At 48.6% G+C, this 18398-nt stretch overlaps 1 protein-coding gene across 1 annotated transcript; it reads right to left on the reverse strand.

Moving 5' to 3' along the window:
• Positions 1-78: 78 nt before the first annotated feature.
• Positions 79-14020, reverse strand: LOC124029655 (low-density lipoprotein receptor-related protein 6-like; the record flags this gene model as incomplete). The annotated part of the gene is made up of 4 exons (XM_046341299.1): positions 13829-14020; positions 10238-10434; positions 2483-2614; positions 79-360 (listed from the first exon to the last, which is right to left on the reverse strand). Coding segments are annotated over exons 2-4 (454 nt in total), but the record flags the coding sequence as incomplete, so codon positions are not given.
• Positions 14021-18398: the final 4378 nt, after the last annotated feature.

The raw sequence follows: 18398 nt of genomic DNA on the forward strand, positions 1-18398 counted from the left end.
GACCTGAGGTCAGGATGACTGACCTGTGAGGTGACTATCTGGCCCAGCTGTTCGTGACCTGAGGTCAGGATGACTGACCTGTGAGGTAACTATCTGGCCCAGCTGTTAGTGACCTGAGGTCAGGATGACTGACCTGTGAGGTGACGATGAACTGAGTGTCAGAGCCGTCCAGGTAGGACCTCCTGATGGCCCGGACGTCGTCGTCCGTCCAATAGATGTGTCCGTCCACCGGGTCATAGTCGATGGCGATGGCGTGGCGGATGTCGTCCGTCGGGAGGATGATGTCGGTGAAGTCGGGCGTATCCAGGGAGATGCGGCGCAGGTCAGTCCGCCGGGCCAGGAGGAGGAGCTGTGTGGGACCTGGAGGGGGGTGAGAGAGGAGAGGACACGATAACACCACAGGAGGGCTGACTGGGGACACGATAACACCACAGGAGGGCTGAGTGGGGTTAACCCAGGCAGTAGGAACCAGCACCAACCCTACAGCTGAAAGGGTTAACCCAGGCAGTAGGAACCAGCACCAACCCTACAGCTGAAAAGTTAGCAGGCAGTAGGAACCAACGCAACCCTACAGCTGAAAGAGGTGCCCAGGCGTGAACCAGCACCAACCCTACAGCTGAAGTTTTACTCTCCAGGCAGTAGGAACCAGCACCACCTACAGCTGAAAGGAGTTAACCCGGTAGAACCAGCACCAACCCTACAGCTGAAAGGGGACAGCAGGCAGTAGGAGCCAGCACCAACCCTACAGCTGAAAGGGTTAACCTAGGCAGTAGGAACCAGCACCAACCCTACAGCTGAAAGGGTTAACCCAGGCAGTAGGAACCAGCACCAACCCTACAGCTGAAAGGGTTAACCCAGTAGGAACCAGCACCAACCCTACAGCTGAAAGGGTTAACCCAGTAGGAACCAGCACCAACCCTACAGCTGAAAGGGTTAACCTAGGCAGTAGGAACCAGCACCAACCCTACAGCTGAAAGGGTTAACCCAGGCAGTAGGAACCAGCACGAACCCTACAGCTGAAAGGGTTAACCTGGCAGTAGGAACCAGCACCAACCCTACAGCTGAAAGGGTTAACCCAGTAGGAACCAGCACCAACCCTACAACTGAGGGTTAACCCAGTAGGAACCAGCACCAACCCTACAGCTGAAAGGGTTAACCCAGGCAGTAGGAACCAGCACCAACCCTACAGCTGAAAGGGTTAACCCAGGCAGTAGGAACCAGCACCAACCTACAGCTGAAAGGGTTAACCCAGTAGGAACCAGCACCAACCCTACAGCTGAAAGGGTTAACCCAGTAGGAACCAGCACATACTCCCTCCTCGCCCTGTTAACTGGGGGAACTGAACCACAACATGTCAATGAAAGCCGAGGAGAGACAGATGACCAGGGCTGGGAATCAGTGAACAGGTAGAGGTGTTGCCATGGAGACCAGAGGTCAGCCAGCACCACCACCAGCTGCTCAACACCTCAGAAAGGGAGGGAAAGGAGAGAGGAAGATCAGTGGTGCAGGGCTCAGAAGAGGGGGCTGTGGTGTAGGGCTCAGAAGAGGGGGGCTGTGGTGTAGGGCTCAGAAGAGGGGGGCTGTGGTGTAGGGCTCAGAAGAGGGGGGCTGTGGTGTAGGCTCAGAAGAGGGGGCTGTGGTGTAGGGCTCAGAAGGGGGGGCTGTGGTGTAGGGCTCAGAAGAGGGGGGCTGTGGTGTAGGGCTCCAGAAGAGGGGGGGGCTGTGGTGTAGGGCTCAGAAGAGGGGGGCTGTGGTGTAGGGCTCAGAAGAGGGGGCTGTGGTGTAGGGCTCAGAAGAAGGGGGCTGTGGTGTAGGGCTCAGAAGAGGGGGCTGTGGTGTAGGGCTCAGAAGAGAGGGGCTGTGGTGTAGGGCTCAGAAGAGGGGGGCTGTAGGGTAGCCAGGTGTAGGGCTCAGAAGAGGGGGCTGTGGTGTAGGGCTCAGAAGGGGGCTGTGGTGTAGGGCTCAGAAGAGGGGGGTGTAGGGCTCAGAAGAGGGGGGGCTGTGGTGTAGGGCTCAGAAGGGGGGGGCTGTGGTGTAGGGCTCAGAAGAGGGGGCTGTGGTGTAGGGCTCAGAAGAGGGGGCTGTGGTGTAGGGCTCAGAAGAGGGGGCTGTGGTGTAGGGCTCAGAAGAGGGGGCTGTGGTGTAGGGCTCCAGAAGAGGGGGGCTGTGGTGTAGGGCTCAGAAGAGGGGGGCTGTGGTGTAGGGCTCAGAAGAGGGGGCTGTGGTGTAGGGCTCAGAAGAGGGGGCTGTGGTGTAGGGCTCAGAAGAGGGGGCTGTGGTGTAGGGCTCAGAAGAGGGGGGCTATGGTGTAGGGCTCAGAAGAGGGGGGTGGTGTAGGGCTCAGAAGAGGGGGGCTGTGGTGTAGGGCTCAGAAGAGGGGGTGGTGGTGTAGGGCTCAGAAGAGGGGGCTGTGGTGTAGGGCTCAGAAGAGGGGGGTGGTGGTGTAGGGCTCAGAAGAGGGGGGCTGTGGTGCAGGGCTCACCGTCTCTGCAGGTCTTGCTGTCCTCTAGCAGCTGGACTCCGGTGGGACAGGCACACTGGTAGTGAGGTGTAATAGGAGACAGGAGACAGAGCTGGGAACAGCCTCCGTTGTTCACGGAGCATGGTGAAGACACTGTTCAGGAAGGAGACGACATGCTGTCAGAGGACTACAGACACCATTATCCCTGCTGTCAGGGGACTACACACACATCACACACCATTATCCCTGCTATCAGAGGACTACAGACACATCACACACCATTATCCCTGCTGTCAGAGGACTACAGACACATCACACACCATTATCCCTGCTGTCAGAGGACTACAGGCACATCACACACCATTATCCCCGCTGTCAGAGGACTACAGGCACATCACACACCATTATCCCTGCTGTCAGAGGACTACAGACACATCACACACCATTATCCCTGCTGTCAGAGGACTACAGGCACATCACACACCATTATCCCTGCTGTCAGAGGACTACAGGCACATCACACACCATTATCCCTGCTGTCAGAGGACTACAGACACATCACACACCATTATCCCTGCTGTCAGAGGACTACAGACACATCACACACCATTATCCCTGCTGTCAGAGGACTACAGACACCATTATCCCTGCTTTCAGAGGACTACAGACACACACACCATTATCACTGCTGTCAGAGGACTACAGACAGATCACACACCATTATCCCTGCTGTCAGAGGACTACAGACACATCACACACCATTATCCCTGCTGTCAGAGGACTACAGACACTTCACACACCATTATCCCTGCTGTCAGAGGACTACAGACACATCACACACCATTATCCCTGCTGTCAGAGGACTACAGACACATCACACACCATTATCCCTGCTGTCAGAGGACTACAGACACCATTATCACTGCTGTCAGAGGACTACAGACACATCACACACCATTATCCCTGCTGTCAGAGGACTACAGACACATCACACACCATTATCCCTGCTGTCAGGGGACTACAGACACATCACACACCATTATCACTGCTGTCAGAGGACTACAGACACCATTATCCCTGCTGTCAGAGGACCACAGACACATCACACACCATTATCCCTGCTGTCAGAGGACTACAGACACATCACACACCATTATCCCTGCTGTCAGGGGACTACAGACACATCACACACCATTATCACTGCTGTCAGAGGACTACAGACACCATTATCCCTGCTGTCAGAGGACTACAGACACAGCACACACCATTATCCCTGCTGTCAGAGGACTACAGACACATCACACACCATTATCCCTGCTGTCAGGGGACTACAGACACATCACACACCATTATCACTGCTGTCAGAGGACTACAGACACATCACACACCATTATCACTGCTGTCAGAGGACTACAGACACCATTATCCCTGCTGTCAGAGGACTACAGACACATCACACACCATTATCACTGCTGTCAGAGGACTACAGACACATCACACACCATTATCCCTGCTGTCAGAGGACTACAGACACCATTATCCCTGCTGTCAGAGGACTACAGGCACATCACACACCATTATCCCTGCTGTCAGGGGACTACAGACACCATTATCCCTGCTGTCAGAGGACTACAGACACATCACACACCATTATCCCTGCTGTCAGAGGACTACAGACACATCACACACCATTATCCCTGCTGTCAGAGGACTACAGGCACATCACACACCATTATCCCTGCTGTCAGAGGACTACAGACACATCACACCATTATCACTGATGTCAGGGGACTACAGACACATCACACACCATTATCCCTGCTGTCAGAGGACTACAGACACCATTATCCCTGCTGTCAGGGGACTACAGACACCATTATCACTGCTGTCAGAGGACTACAGGCACATCACACACCATTATCCCTGCTGTCAGAGGACTACAGACACCATTATCACTGCTGTCAGAGGACTACAGACACATCACACACCATTATCCCTGCTGTCAGAGGACTACAGACACATCACACACCATTATCCCTGCTGTCAGGGGACTACAGACACATCACACACCATTATCACTGGTGTCCCAAATGGCACCCTGTTCCCCATTGAATACACTACATGACCAGACATTATCTCTGAAGACAACACTACATGACCAGACATTATCTCTGAAGACAACACTACATGACCAGACATTATCTCTGAAGACTACTGTACATGACCAGACATTATCTCTGAAGACTACTGTACATGACCAGACATTATCTCTGAAGACTACTGTACATGACCAGACATTATCTCTGAAGACTACTGTACATGACCAGACATTATCTCTGAAGACTACTGTACATGACCAGACATTATCTCTGAAGACTATGGTACATGACCAGACATTATCTCTGAAGACTACGGTACATGACCAGACATTATCTCTGAAGACTACGGTACATGACCAGACATTATCTCTGAAGACTACTGTACATGACCAGACATTATCGCTGAAGACTACTGTACATGACCAGACATTATCTCTGAAGACTACTGTACGTGACCAGGCATTATCTCCGAAGACTACTGTACGTGACCAGACATTATCTCCTAAGACTACTGTACATGACCAGGCATTATCTCTGAAGACTACTGTACATGACCATACATTATCTCTGAAGACTACACTACATGACCAGACATTATCTCTGAAGACGACACTACATGACCAAAAGTATGTGGACACCTGCTCAGCCAACAACTCATTCCAAAATCATGGGATTTAATATGGAGATGGTCCCTCCTTTGCTGATATAACAGCCTCCACTCTTCTGGGAAGGCTTTCCACTAGAGGTTGGAACATTGCTGCTATAACAGCCTCCACTCTTCTGGGAAGGCTTTCCACTAGATGTTGGAACATTGCTGCTATAACAGCCTCCACTCGTCTGGGAAGGCTTTCCACTAGATGTTGGAACATTGCTGCGTTCCAATTCATCCCAAAGGTGTTCGATGGGGTTGAGGGCAGGGCTCTATGCAGGCCAGTCAAGTTCTTCCAAATGATTTCTGTATGGACTTTGCTTTGTGCACAGGGGGCATTTTCATGCTGAAACAGGAAAGGGCCTCGCCCAAACTGTTACCACAAAGTTGGAAGCACAGAATAGTCTAGAATGTCATTGTATTCTGTAGCATTAAGCTCTCTTCACTCAAACTAAGGGTCCCGAACCATGAAACACAGCCCCAGACCATTATTCCTCCTCCACCAAACTTTACAGTTGGCACTCTGCATTCTGGCAGGTAGCGTCCTCCTGGCATCTGCCAAACCCAGAGTAGTCTGTCAGACAGCCAGATGGTGAAGCGTGATTCATCACTCCAGAGAATGAGTTTCCACTGCTCCAGAGTTCAATGGCGGCGAGCTTTACACCACTCCAGCCGACGCTTGGCATTGTGATCTAAGGCTGGCGTTGCTTCCAGAGGCAGTTTGGACCCCGGTAGTGAGTGTTCTCCAGAGGCAGTTTGGACCCCGGTAGTGAGTGTTCTCCATGGGCAGTTTGGACCTGGGTAGTGAGTGTTCTCCAGAGGCAGTTTGGACCTGGGTAGTAAGTGTTCTCCAGAGGCAGTATGGACCCCGGTAGTGAGTGTTCTCCATGGGCAGTTTGGACCTGGGTAGTGAGTGTTCTCCAGAGGCAGTTTGGACCTGGGTAGTGAGTGTTCTCCAGAGGCAGTTTGGACCTGGGTAGTGAGTGTTCTCCAGAGGCAGTTTGGACCTGGGTAGTGAGTGTTCTCCAGAGGCAGTTTGGACCTGGGTAGTGAGTGTTCTCCAGAGGCAGTTTGGACCTGGGTAGTGAGTGTTCTCCAGAGGCAGTTTGGACCTGGGTAGTGAGTGTTCTCCAGAGGCAGTTTGGACCTGGGTAGTGAGTGTTCTCCAGAGGCAGTTTGGACCCCAGTAGTGAGTGTTCTCCATGGGCAGTTTGGACCTGGGTAGTGAGTGTTCTCCAGAGGCAGTTTGGACCTGGGTAGTAAGTGTTCTCCAGAGGCAGTATGGACCCCGGTAGTGAGTGTTCTCCATGGGCAGTTTGGACCTGGGTAGTGAGTGTTCTCCAGAGGCAGTTTGGACCTGGGTAGTGAGTGTTCTCCAGAGGCAGTTTGGACCTGGGTAGTGAGTGTTCTCCAGAGGCAGTTTGGACCTCGGTAGTGAGTGTTCTGACTGAAGCAGTTTGGACCCCGGTAGTGAGTGTTCTAACTGAGGCAGTTTGGACCTGGGTAGTGAGTGTTCTCCAGAGGCAGTATGGACCCCGGTAGTGAGTGTTCTCCATGGGCAGTTTGGACCCCGGTAGTGAGTGTTCTCCAGAGGCAGTTTGGACCTGGGTAGTGAGTGTTCTCCAGAGGCAGTTTGGACCTGGGTAGTGAGTGTTCTCCAGAGGCAGTTCGGACCTCGGTAGTGAGTGTTCTGACTGAAGCAGTTTGGACCCCGGTAGTGAGTGTTCTAACTGAGGCAGTTTGGACCTGGGTAGTGAGTGTTCTCCAGAGGCAGTATGGACCCCGGTAGTGAGTGTTCTCCATGGGCAGTTTGGACCTGGGTAGTGAGTGTTCTCCAGAGGCAGTTTGGACCTGGGTAGTAAGTGTTCTCCAGAGGCAGTTTGGACCTGGGTAGTGAGTGTTCTCCAGAGGCAGTTTGGACCTGGGTAGTGAGTGTTCTCCAGAGGCAGTTTGGACCTGGGTAGTGAGTGTTCTCCAGAGGCAGTTTGGACCTGGGTAGTGAGTGTTCTCCAGAGGCAGTTTGGACCTGGGTAGTGAGTGTTCTCCAGAGGCAGTTTTTGGACCTCGGTAGTGAGTGTTCTGACTGAAGCAGTTTGGACCTGGGTAGTGAGTGTTCTAACTGAGGCAGTTTGGACCTGGGTAGTGAGTGTTCTCCAGAGGCAGTATGGACCCCGGTAGTGAGTGTTCTCCATGGGCAGTTTGGACCTGGGTAGTGAGTGTTCTCCAGAGGCAGTTTGGACCTGGGTAGTGAGTGTTCTCCAGAGGCAGTTTGGACCTGGGTAGTGAGTGTTCTCCAGAGGCAGTTTGGACCTTGGTAGTGAGTGTTCTCCAGAGGCAGTTTGGACCTTGGTAGTGAGTGTTCTAACTGAGGACAGATGGTTTCTACTTGCTTGGCTCTTCAGTTGACCGTGGCAGGGCACAAAACTTAACATAATTGTTGGAAAGGTGACATCCTATCACAGTGACACGTTGAAAGTCACTGAGCTCTTCAGTTAGCCAGTGATAATATCATTGTGAGGTCCGTGTGTTTCGGTAAGGTCACTGTGAGATCCATGTGTTGCCAAGGTCTCTGAGAGTAGAGTAGAGTCCTGGGACCTGTCTAGACTTGACAGTTCATGCAGCTTTAGTATTCTGATCATGAAGTCCCAATGCGTTATGCATCTGCATTTAACCATGTCCACGGTGTGTCCGGATTCCCTTTTCCTGAGATATATTCAAATGCCAGTATGCATTCTAAACACGGTGGAACAGGCAGAATATGATAACATGACAACTGATAGTAGTTAGCCGGCCAACCTCTGCAGTAGTTAGCCAGTAGTTAGGCCAACCTCTGCAGTAGTTAGCCGGCCAACCTCTGCAGTAGTTAGCCGGCCAACCTCTGCAGTAGTTAGCCGGCCAACCTCTGCAGTAGTTAGCCGGCCAACCTCTGCAGTAGTTAGCCGGCCAACCTCTGCAGTAGTTAGCCGGCCAACCTCTGCAGTAGTTAGCCGGCCAACCTCTGCAGTAGTTAGCCGGCCAACCTCTGCAGTAGTTAGCCGCCAACCTCTGCAGTAGTTAGCGCCAACCTCTGCAGTAGTTAGCCGGCCAACCTCTGCAGTAGTTAGCCGGCCAACCTCTGCAGTAGTTAGCCGGCCAACCTCTGCAGTAGTTAGCCGGCCAACCTCTGCAGTAGTTAGCCGGCCAACCTCTGCAGTAGTTAGCCGGCCAACCTCTGCAGTAGTTAGCCGGCCAACCTCTGCAGTAGTTAGCCGGCCAACCTCTGCAGTAGTTAGCCGGCCAACCTCTGCAGTAGTTAGCCGGCCAACCTCTGCAGTAGTTAGCGGCCAGCCTCTGCAGTAGTTAGCCGGCCAACCTCTGCAGTAGTTAGCCGGCCAACCTCTGCAGTAGTTAGCCGGCCAACCTCTGCAGTAGTTAGCCGGCCAACCTCTGCAGTAGTTAGCCGGCCAACCTCTGCAGTAGTTAGCCGGCCAACCTCTGCAGTAGTTAGCCGGCCAACCTCTGCAGTAGTTAGCCGCCAACCTCTGCAGTAGTTAGCCGGCCAACCTCTGCAGTAGTTAGCTATCAATGCTAAAGGGATTGCAAAAGGGTTAGCATAACTCATAACTAGTCAAAACAAACATGTTCTTCTAAATATTAGCTAGCATTTATGAGGCCAGCGAACACGTTCCTCACAAGCTAGGAACGCATTTCCTCCAACGGTATCATTTTATGGAGATTTGTGGGTGGAGTGCTGATGAGTAGCCCTCCACGCGCTTTCAGTAGCCTGATTGGTCCAAACTGAGGAGAAATCCACACAGTGCATCCCTGACCACCTCCTGAAGTGGTCAGACAGATCTGATCACAAATCAGACCACAAAGCCACTCACCGTCTTTTCAATGTGATCTCTTGTATTCTGATAGCAGAAGTTGCATAGAAGTGTCAAGAGTCGACACGACCCTGCAGACAGCTGTGCATGCAGGGGAAGGGGGCTGTAACAGCAGGGTCATTGACGTGTAGCAGGTCCCCTCTGCACTGTGACAAATTATCTGAATTAAACCTCAGAGTACAGGGCTTTACTGTCCAAGACCATCACAAATCTTCTGTTGTCCTAGACCCAGCTAGCCGATCATAGATCTATTGTCCTAGACCCAGCTGGCCGATCATAGATCTATTGTCCTAGACCCAGCTGGCCGATCATAGATCTATTGTCCTAGACCCAGCTAGCCGATCATAGCTCTATTGTCCTAGACCTAGCTAGCCGATCATAGCTCTATTGTCCTAGACCTAGCTAGCCGATCATAGCTCTATTGTCCGAGACCTAGCTAGCCGATCATAGATCTATTGTCCTAGACCCAGCTGGCCGATCATAGGTCTATTGTCCGAGACCTAGCTAGCCGATCATAGCTCTATTGTCCTAGACCCAGCTAGCCGATCATAGCTCTATTGTCCTAGACCCAGCTAGCCGATCATAGCTCTATTGTCCGAGACCTAGCTAGCCGATCATAGATCTATTGACCTAGACCCAGCTAGCCGATCATAGATCTATTGTCCTAGACCCAGCTAGCCGATCATAGATCTATTGTCCTAGACCCAGCTAGCCGATCATAGATTTATTGTCCTAGACCCAGCTAGCCGATCATAGATCTATTGTCCTAGACCCAGCTAGCCGATCATAGCTCTATTGTCCTAGACCCAGCTAGCCGATCATAGATCTATTGTCCTAGACCCAGCTGGCCGATCATAGCTATATTGTCCGAGACCTAGCTAGCCGATCATAGATCTATTGTCCTAGACCCAGCTGGCCGATCATAGATCTATTGACCAAGACCCAGCTAAAGGGTCATAGATCTGTTGTCCTAGACCTAGCTAGCCGATCACAGATCTGTTGTCCTAGACCTAGCTAGCCGATCACAGATCTGTTGTCCTAGACCTAGCTAGCCGATCACAGAGGAGGAAGACCGGCGACCGGGCCCTGAACATTCTATGTTTTGGATAGGAGCATGTCATTCACAGTGAGTGGGACCAGTGATTAGGCTGTGTGTTCTTACGTAGCGGCTGTCTCTTCTGGCTGTAGACGTGTATATCCATGGGAGAGAAGATGTCCGAGTGGACTTTCTTCCGATCCTCCCCGGTCTCTTTCTGACACGAGTGGATGGAATGGGTGTTCCAGTCGGTCCAGAAGAGAGTGTCCTCGTACAGCGTCAGAGCGAAGGGGTGAGGGAGATCTCCCTTAACCACCACCTCCCTGGAGACACAGAGACAGACACTAGTTTAGTACTGTGGTAACAGTAGTCCTCCCTGGAGACACAGCAGACAGCAGCTACAGCCCGCCCCCTATACAGGAAGTAAACATTTCGTTGTATTCAGCATTTCACTGTAAGGTCTACTACACCTGTTGTATTCAGCATTTCACTGTGAGGTCTACTACACCTGTTGTATTCAGCATTTCACTGTGAGGTCTACTACACCTGTTGTATTCAGCATTTCACTGTAAGGTCTACTGCACCTGTTGTATTCAGCATTTCACTGTGAGGTCTACTACACCTGTTGTATTCAGCATTTCACTGTAAGGTCTACTACACCTGTTGTATTCAGCATTTCACTGTAAGGTCTACTACACCTGTTGTATTCAGCATGTCACTGTACGGTCTACTACACCTGTTGTATTCAGCATTTCACTGTGAGGTCTACTACACCTGTTGTATTCAGCATGTCACTGTAAGGTCTACCTACACCTGTTGTATTCAGCACATGTGACAAATACACTTTGATTTGAATAAAACACATATGTCTTGATTCCATCAGTAGTCACACCCCTGAGTCCATACATATTAGAGTCCCCTTGGACAGTGATTACAGCAGTGAGTCATTCTGGGTAATTTTCTAAGAGCTTTGGACACCTGGATTGTACAATATGTGTATATTATATATATTTATATTTTAATTCTTCAAGTTGGTTGTTAATCTTTGCTAGAGGGCCATGTTCAAGTCTCGCCGTAGATTCAAGCCACTTGAACGAATCAGGAACGTCTGATTTCATCTGAACACATCCCCTGTATATATGTGACCTTTTTACATTTACATTTAAGTCGTTTAGCAGACGCTCTTATCCAGAGCGACTTACAAATCATTATAAACAATAACAAAGGGAAAGGGTTCTAACCGTCCTGCTAAACGCAGTAATACATTGAGAGGTCGTCACGTTTTGGGTGATGACAGCTCCAATACAGATAGAATACATTGAGAGGTCGTCACGTTTTGGGTGATGACAGCTCCAATACAGATATAATACATTGAGAGGTCGTCACGTTTTGGGTGATAACAGCTCCAATACACCGATACAGATAGAATACATTGAGAGGTCATCACGTTTTGGGTGATGACAGCTCCAATACAGATATAATACATTGAGAGGTCGTCACGTTTTGGGTGATAACAGCTCCAATACACCGATACAGATAGAATACATTGAGAGGTCGTCACGTTTTGGGTGATAACAGCTCCAATACACCGATACAGATATAATACATTGAGAGGTCATCACGTTTTGGGTGATAACAGCTCCAATACAGATATAATACATTGAGAGGTCGTCACGTTTTGGGTGATAACAGCTCCAATACAGATATAATACATTGAGAGGTCGTCACGTTTTGGGTGATGACAGCTCCAATACACCGATACAGATAGAATACATTGAGAGGTCGTCACGTTTTGGGTGATGACAGCTCCAATACACCGATACAGATAGAATACATTGAGAGGTCGTCACGTTTTGGGTGATGACAGCTCCAATACACCGATACAGATAGAATACATTGAGAGGTCGTCACGTTTTGGGTGAACAGCTCCAATACACCGATACAGATAGAATACATTGAGAGGTCGTCACGTTTTGGGTGATGACAGCTCCAATACACCGATACAGATAGAATACATTGAGAGGTCGTCACGTTTTGGATGATAACAGCTCCAATACACCGATACAGATAGAATACATTGAGAGGTCGTCACGTTTTGGGTGATGACAGCTCCAATACACCGATACAGATAGAATACATTGAGAGGTCGTCACGTTTTGGGTGAACAGCTCCAATACACCGATACAGATATAATACATTGAGAGGTCGTCACGTTTTGGGTGATAACAGCTCCAATACACTGATACAGATAGAATACATTGAGAGGTCGTCACGTTTTGGGTGAACAGCTCCAATACGCCGATACAGATAGAATACATTGAGAGGTCGTCACGTTTTGGGTGAACAGCTCCAATACACCGATACAGATATAATACATTGAGAGGTCGTCACGTTTTGGGTGATAACAGCTCCAATACACTGATACAGATAGAATACATTGAGAGGTCGTCACGTTTTGGGTGAACAGCTCCAATACACCGATACAGATAGAATACATTGAGAGGTCGTCACGTTTTGGGTGATAACAGCTCCAATACAGATATAATACATTGAGAGGTCATCACGTTTTGGGTGATAACAGCTCCAATACACCGATACAGATAGAATACATTGAGAGGTCATCACGTTTTGGGTGATAACAGCTCCAATACAGATATAATACATTGAGAGGTCGTCACGTTTTGGGTGATAACAGCTCCAATACAGATATAATACATTGAGAGGTCGTCACGTTTTGGGTGATAACAGCTCCAATACACCGATACAGATATAATACATTGAGAGGTCATCACGTTTTGGGTGATAACAGCTCCAATACACCGATACAGATAGAATACATTGAGAGGTCGTCACGTTTTGGGTGATAACAGCTCCAATACACCGATAATACATTGAGAGGTCGTCACGTTTTGGGTGATAACAGCTCCAATACACCGATACAGATAGAATACATTGAGAGGTCGTCACGTTTTGGGTGATAACAGCTCCAATACACCGATAATACATTGAGAGGTCATCACGTTTTGGGTGATGACAGCTCCAATACACCGATACAGATAGAATACAAATAACTAATAATCATATGATGTATTTTCTAGTCAACAAAACTTGAAATGAAAGGTTTGAAAATACAGTCTTTTATTATGCTATATTATATATATATTTAGAAAGCATAAGATCTAGTCAACAAGACTTGTAAATACAGTCTTTTATTATGCTATATTATATATATATATATATATATATATATTTAGAAAGCATAAGATTTTACCGCCTTGTAAAAATGACCCAAAGATACTTGAGCTTTTAATTTTTAAATTAAAATTTAGTAAAAAAAACTAACGTTATGAGGTAATGTGTGACTAAAAAATATACAATTTAATCCATTTTAAATTCAGGCTGTAAGACAATAAAATGTGTAAAAAAAAGTTCCCCAGGGGTGTGGATCCGTTGTCTCTGTAGACACTCGGTATACGGCAGTAAAAGTAGCCTGGTCACTCATCTGAAATATTACTTCCTGCTTTTATTACACTGGAACCAAAATGAGAGTTTCTGATTGGTTGGTTACTCATCTGGAATATTACTTCCTGCTTTTATTACGCTGGAACCAAAATGAGAGTTTCTGATTGGTTGGTTACTCATCTGAAATATTACTTCCTGCTTTTATTACGCTGGAACCAAAATGAGAGTTTCTGATTGGTTGGTTGATTACTGTACCTCCCAGTGCCGTCCAGATTGGAGCGATGTATGAAGTTGAACTTGGCGTCAGCCAGTACAGTTTCTCCTGGCTGTAGTCCAGCGTGAGACCGTTGGGCCAGTAGATCTCCTTGTCAATGATCATGGCTCTGTTGGTACCGTCCATCCCCGCTCGCTCAATCTTAGGAACCTCGCCCCAGTCCGTCCAGTACATGTACCTGCAGACAGAGGAACATATTGGTAAAGTTCCCACCAACTCTAACCCGTAACTCAGTCTGTGTGTTGGTTGTGATTTATAAACATATTGGTAAAGTTCCCACCAACTCTAACCCGTAACTCAGTCTGTGTGTCGGTAGTGATTTATAAACATATTGGTAAAGTTCCCACCAACTCTAACCCGTAACTCAGTCTGTGTGTCGATAGTGATTTATAAACATATTGGTAAAGTTCCCACCAACTCTAACCCGTAACTCAGTCTGTGTGTCGGTAGTGATTTATAAACATATTGGTAAAGTTCCACCAACTCTCTAACCATATTGGTAAAGTAACTCAGTCTGTGTGTCGGTAGTGATTTATAAACATATTGGTAAAGTTCCCACCAACTCTAACCCGTAACTCAGTCTGTGTGTTGGTTGTGATTTATAAACATATTGGTAAAGTTCCCACCAACTCTAACCCGTAACTCAGTCTGTGTGTCGGTTGTGATTTATAAACATATTGGTAAAGTTCCCACCAACTCTAACCCGTAACTCAGTCTGTGTGTCGGTAGTGATTTATAAACATATTGGTAAAGTTCCCACCAACTCTAACCCGTAACTCAGTCTGTGTGTCGGTAGTGATTTATAAACATATTGGTAAAGTTCCCACCAACTCTAACCCGTAACTCAGTCTGTGTGTTGGTTGTGATTTATAAACATATTGGTAAAGTTCCCACCAACTCTAACCCGTAACTCAGTCTGTGTGTTGGTTGTGATTTATAAACATATTGGTAAAGTTCCCACCAACTCTAACCCGTAACTCAGTCTGTGTGTTGGTTGTGATTTATAAACATATTGGTAAAGTTCCCACCAACTCTAACCCGTAACTCAGTCTGTGTGTCGGTAGTGATTTATAAACATATTGGTAAAGTTCCCACCAACTCTAACCCGTAACTCAGTCTGTGTGTCGGTAGTGATTTATAAACATATTGGTAAAGTTCCCACCAACTCTAACCCGTAACTCAGTCTGTGTGTCGGTAGTGATTTATAAACATATTGGTAAAGTTCCCACCAACTCTAACCCGTAACTCAGTCTGTGTGTTGGTTGTGATTTATAAACATATTGGTAAAGTTCCCACCAACTCTAACCCGTAACTCAGTCTGTGTGTCGGTAGTGATTTATAAACATATTGGTAAAGTTCCCACCAACTCTAACCCGTAACTCAGTAAACTGTGTGTCTGTGTGGTAGTGATTTATAAACATATTGGTAAAGTTCCCACCAACTCTAACCCGTAACTCAGTCTGTGTGTTGGTGTGATTTATAAACATATTGGTAAAGTTCCCACCAACTCTTAACCCGTAACTCAGTCTGTGTGTTGATTGTGATTTATAAACATATTGGTAAAGTTCCCACCAACTCTAACCCGTAACTCAGTCTGTGTGTCGGTAGTGATTTATAAACATATTGGTAAAGTTCCCACCAACTCTAACCCGTAACTCAGTCTGTGTGTCGGTAGTGATTTATAAACATATTGGTAAAGTTCCCACCAACTCTAACCCGTAACTCAGTCTGTGTGTTGGTAGTGATTTATAAACATATTGGTAAAGTTCCCACCAACTCTAACCCGTAACTCAGTCTGTGTGTCGGTAGTGATTTATAAACATATTGGTAAAGTTCCCACCAACTCTAACCCGTAACTCAGTCTGTGTGTCGATAGTGATTTATAAACATATTGGTAAAGTTCCCACCAACTCTAACCCGTAACTCAGTCTGTGTGTTGGTTGTGATTTATAAACATATTGGTAAAGTTCCCACCAACTCTAACCCGTAACTCAGTCTGTGTGTTGGTAGTGATTTATAAACATATTGGTAAAGTTCCCACCAACTCTAACCCGTAACTCAGTCTGTGTGTTGGTTGTGATTTATAAACATATTGGTAAAGTTCCCACCAACTCTAACCCGTAACTCAGTCTGTGTGTCGGTAGTGATTTATAAACATATTGGTAAAGTTCCCACCAACTCTAACCCGTAACTCAGTCTGTGTGTCGGTAGTGATTTATAAACATATTGGTAAAGTTCCCACCAACTCTAACCCGTAACTCAGTCTGTGTGTTGGTAGTGATTTATAAACATATTGGTAAAGTTCCCACCAACTCTAACCCGTAACTCAGTCTGTGTGTCGATAGTGATTTATAAACATATTGGTGTAACTCAGTCTGTGTGTCAGTGATTTATAAACATATTGGTAAAGTTCCCACCAACTCTAACCCGTAACTCAGTCTGTGTGTCGGTAGTGATTTATAAACATATTGGTAAAGTTCCCAGTCTGTGTGTTGGTTGTGATTTATAAACATATTGGTAAAACTCTAACCCGTAACTCAGTCTGTGTGTTGGTTGTGATTTATAAACATATTGGTAAAGTTCCCACCAACTCAACCCGTAACTCAGTCTGTGTGTTGGTTGTGATTTATAAACATATTGGTAAAAACTAATATCAGTCTGTGTGTTGGTTGTGATTTATAAACATATTGGTAAAGTTCCCACCAACTCTAACCCGTAACTCAGTCTGTGTGTTGGTAGTGATTTATAAACAGCTACTGCAGCATGTATTAAAGTATTTCAGGTGTTTTGTCTCATAACTGGTAACGCACAAAGAAACAGGAATCCTACCGTTATAGTGACCAGGCTGCTCAACCAACCCCAGCAGGACCCCACCAGGCAGCTCAACCAACCCCAGTAGGACCCCAACAGGCTGCTCAACCAACCCCAGTAGGACCCCAGGCTGCTCAACCAACCCCAGTAGGACCCCACCAGGCAGCTCAACCAACCCCAGTAGGACCCCAGGCAGCTCAACCAACCACAGTAGGACCCAAGGCAGCTCAACCAACCCCAGTAGGACCCCAACAGGCAGCTCAACCAACCACAGTAGGACCCTACCAGGCAGCTCAACCAACCCCAGGCAGCTCAACCAACCCCAGGCAGCTCAACCAACCACAGTAGGACCCCAGGCTGCTCAACCAACCCCAGTAGGACCCCAGGCTGCTCAACCAACCCCAGTAGGACCCCAGGCTGCTCAACCAACCCCAGTAGGACCCCAGGCTGCTCAACCAACCCCAGTAGGACCCCAGGCTGCTCAACCAATCCCAGTAGGACCCCAGGCTGCTCAACCAACCCCAGTAGGACCCCAGGCTGCTCAACCAACCCCAGTAGGACCCCAGGCTGCTCAACCAACCCCAGTAGGACCCCAGGCTGCTCAACCAACCCCAGACCCCCAGGCTGCTCAACCAACCCCAGTAGGACCCCAGGCTGCTCAACCAACCCCAGTAGGACCCCAGGCTGCTCAACCAACCCTAGTAGGACCCCAGGCTGCTCAACCAACCCCAGTAGGACCCCAGGCTGCTCAACCAACCCCAGTAGGACCCCAGGCTGCTCAACCAACCCCAGTAGGACCCCAGGCTGCTCAACCAACCCCAGTAGGACCCCAGGCTGCTCAACCAACCCCAGGCTGCTCAACCAACCCCAGACAGAACAACCAACCCCATTAGGACCCCAGGCTGCTCAACCAACCCCAGACAGAACAACCAACCCCAGTAGGACCCCAGGCTGCTCAACCAACCCCAGGCTGCTCAACCAACCCCAGACAGAACAACCAACCCCATTAGGACCCCAGGCTGCTCAACCAACCCCAGACAGAACAACCAACCCCAGTAGGACCCCAGGCTGCTCAACCAACCCCAGGCTGCTCAACCAACCCCAGACAGAACAAACCAACCCCATTAGACCCCAGGCTGCTCAACCAACCCCAGACAGAACAACCAACCCCAGTAGGACCCCAGGCTGCTCAACCAACCCCAGTAGGACCCCCAGGCTGCTCAACCAACCCCAGGCAGTCAATCAACCCCAGCAGGACCCCAGGCAGAACAGAGGACCTGTCTGTGCAGAATAACTCCTCTAGAGGGAGGACTCAGGTCCCACCAGAACAACTGGAAGTCTCCATAGGTTCACTCCTCTAGAGGGAGGACTCAGGGTCCCACCAGAACAACTGGAAGTCTCCATAGGTTCACTCCTCTAGAGGGAGGACTCAGGGTCCCACCAGAACAACTGGAAGTCTCCATAGGTTCACTCCTCTAGAGGGAGGACTCAGGGGTCCCACCAGAACAACTGGAAGTCTCCATCCAGGTTAACAACACTCCTCTAGAGGGAGGACTCAGGGGTCCCACCAGAACAACTGGAAGTCTCCATAGGTTCACTCCTCTAGAGGGAGGACTCAGGGTCCCACCAGAACAACTGGAAGTCTCCATAGGTTCACTCCTCTAGAGGGAGACTCAGGGTCCCACCAGAACAACTGGAAGTCTCCATAGGTTCACTCCTCTAGAGGGAGGACTCAGGGTC

Source organism: Oncorhynchus gorbuscha, unplaced genomic scaffold, assembly GCF_021184085.1.
Source record: "Oncorhynchus gorbuscha isolate QuinsamMale2020 ecotype Even-year unplaced genomic scaffold, OgorEven_v1.0 Un_scaffold_7183, whole genome shotgun sequence".
Classification (NCBI taxonomy): Eukaryota; Metazoa; Chordata; class Actinopteri; order Salmoniformes; family Salmonidae; genus Oncorhynchus; species Oncorhynchus gorbuscha.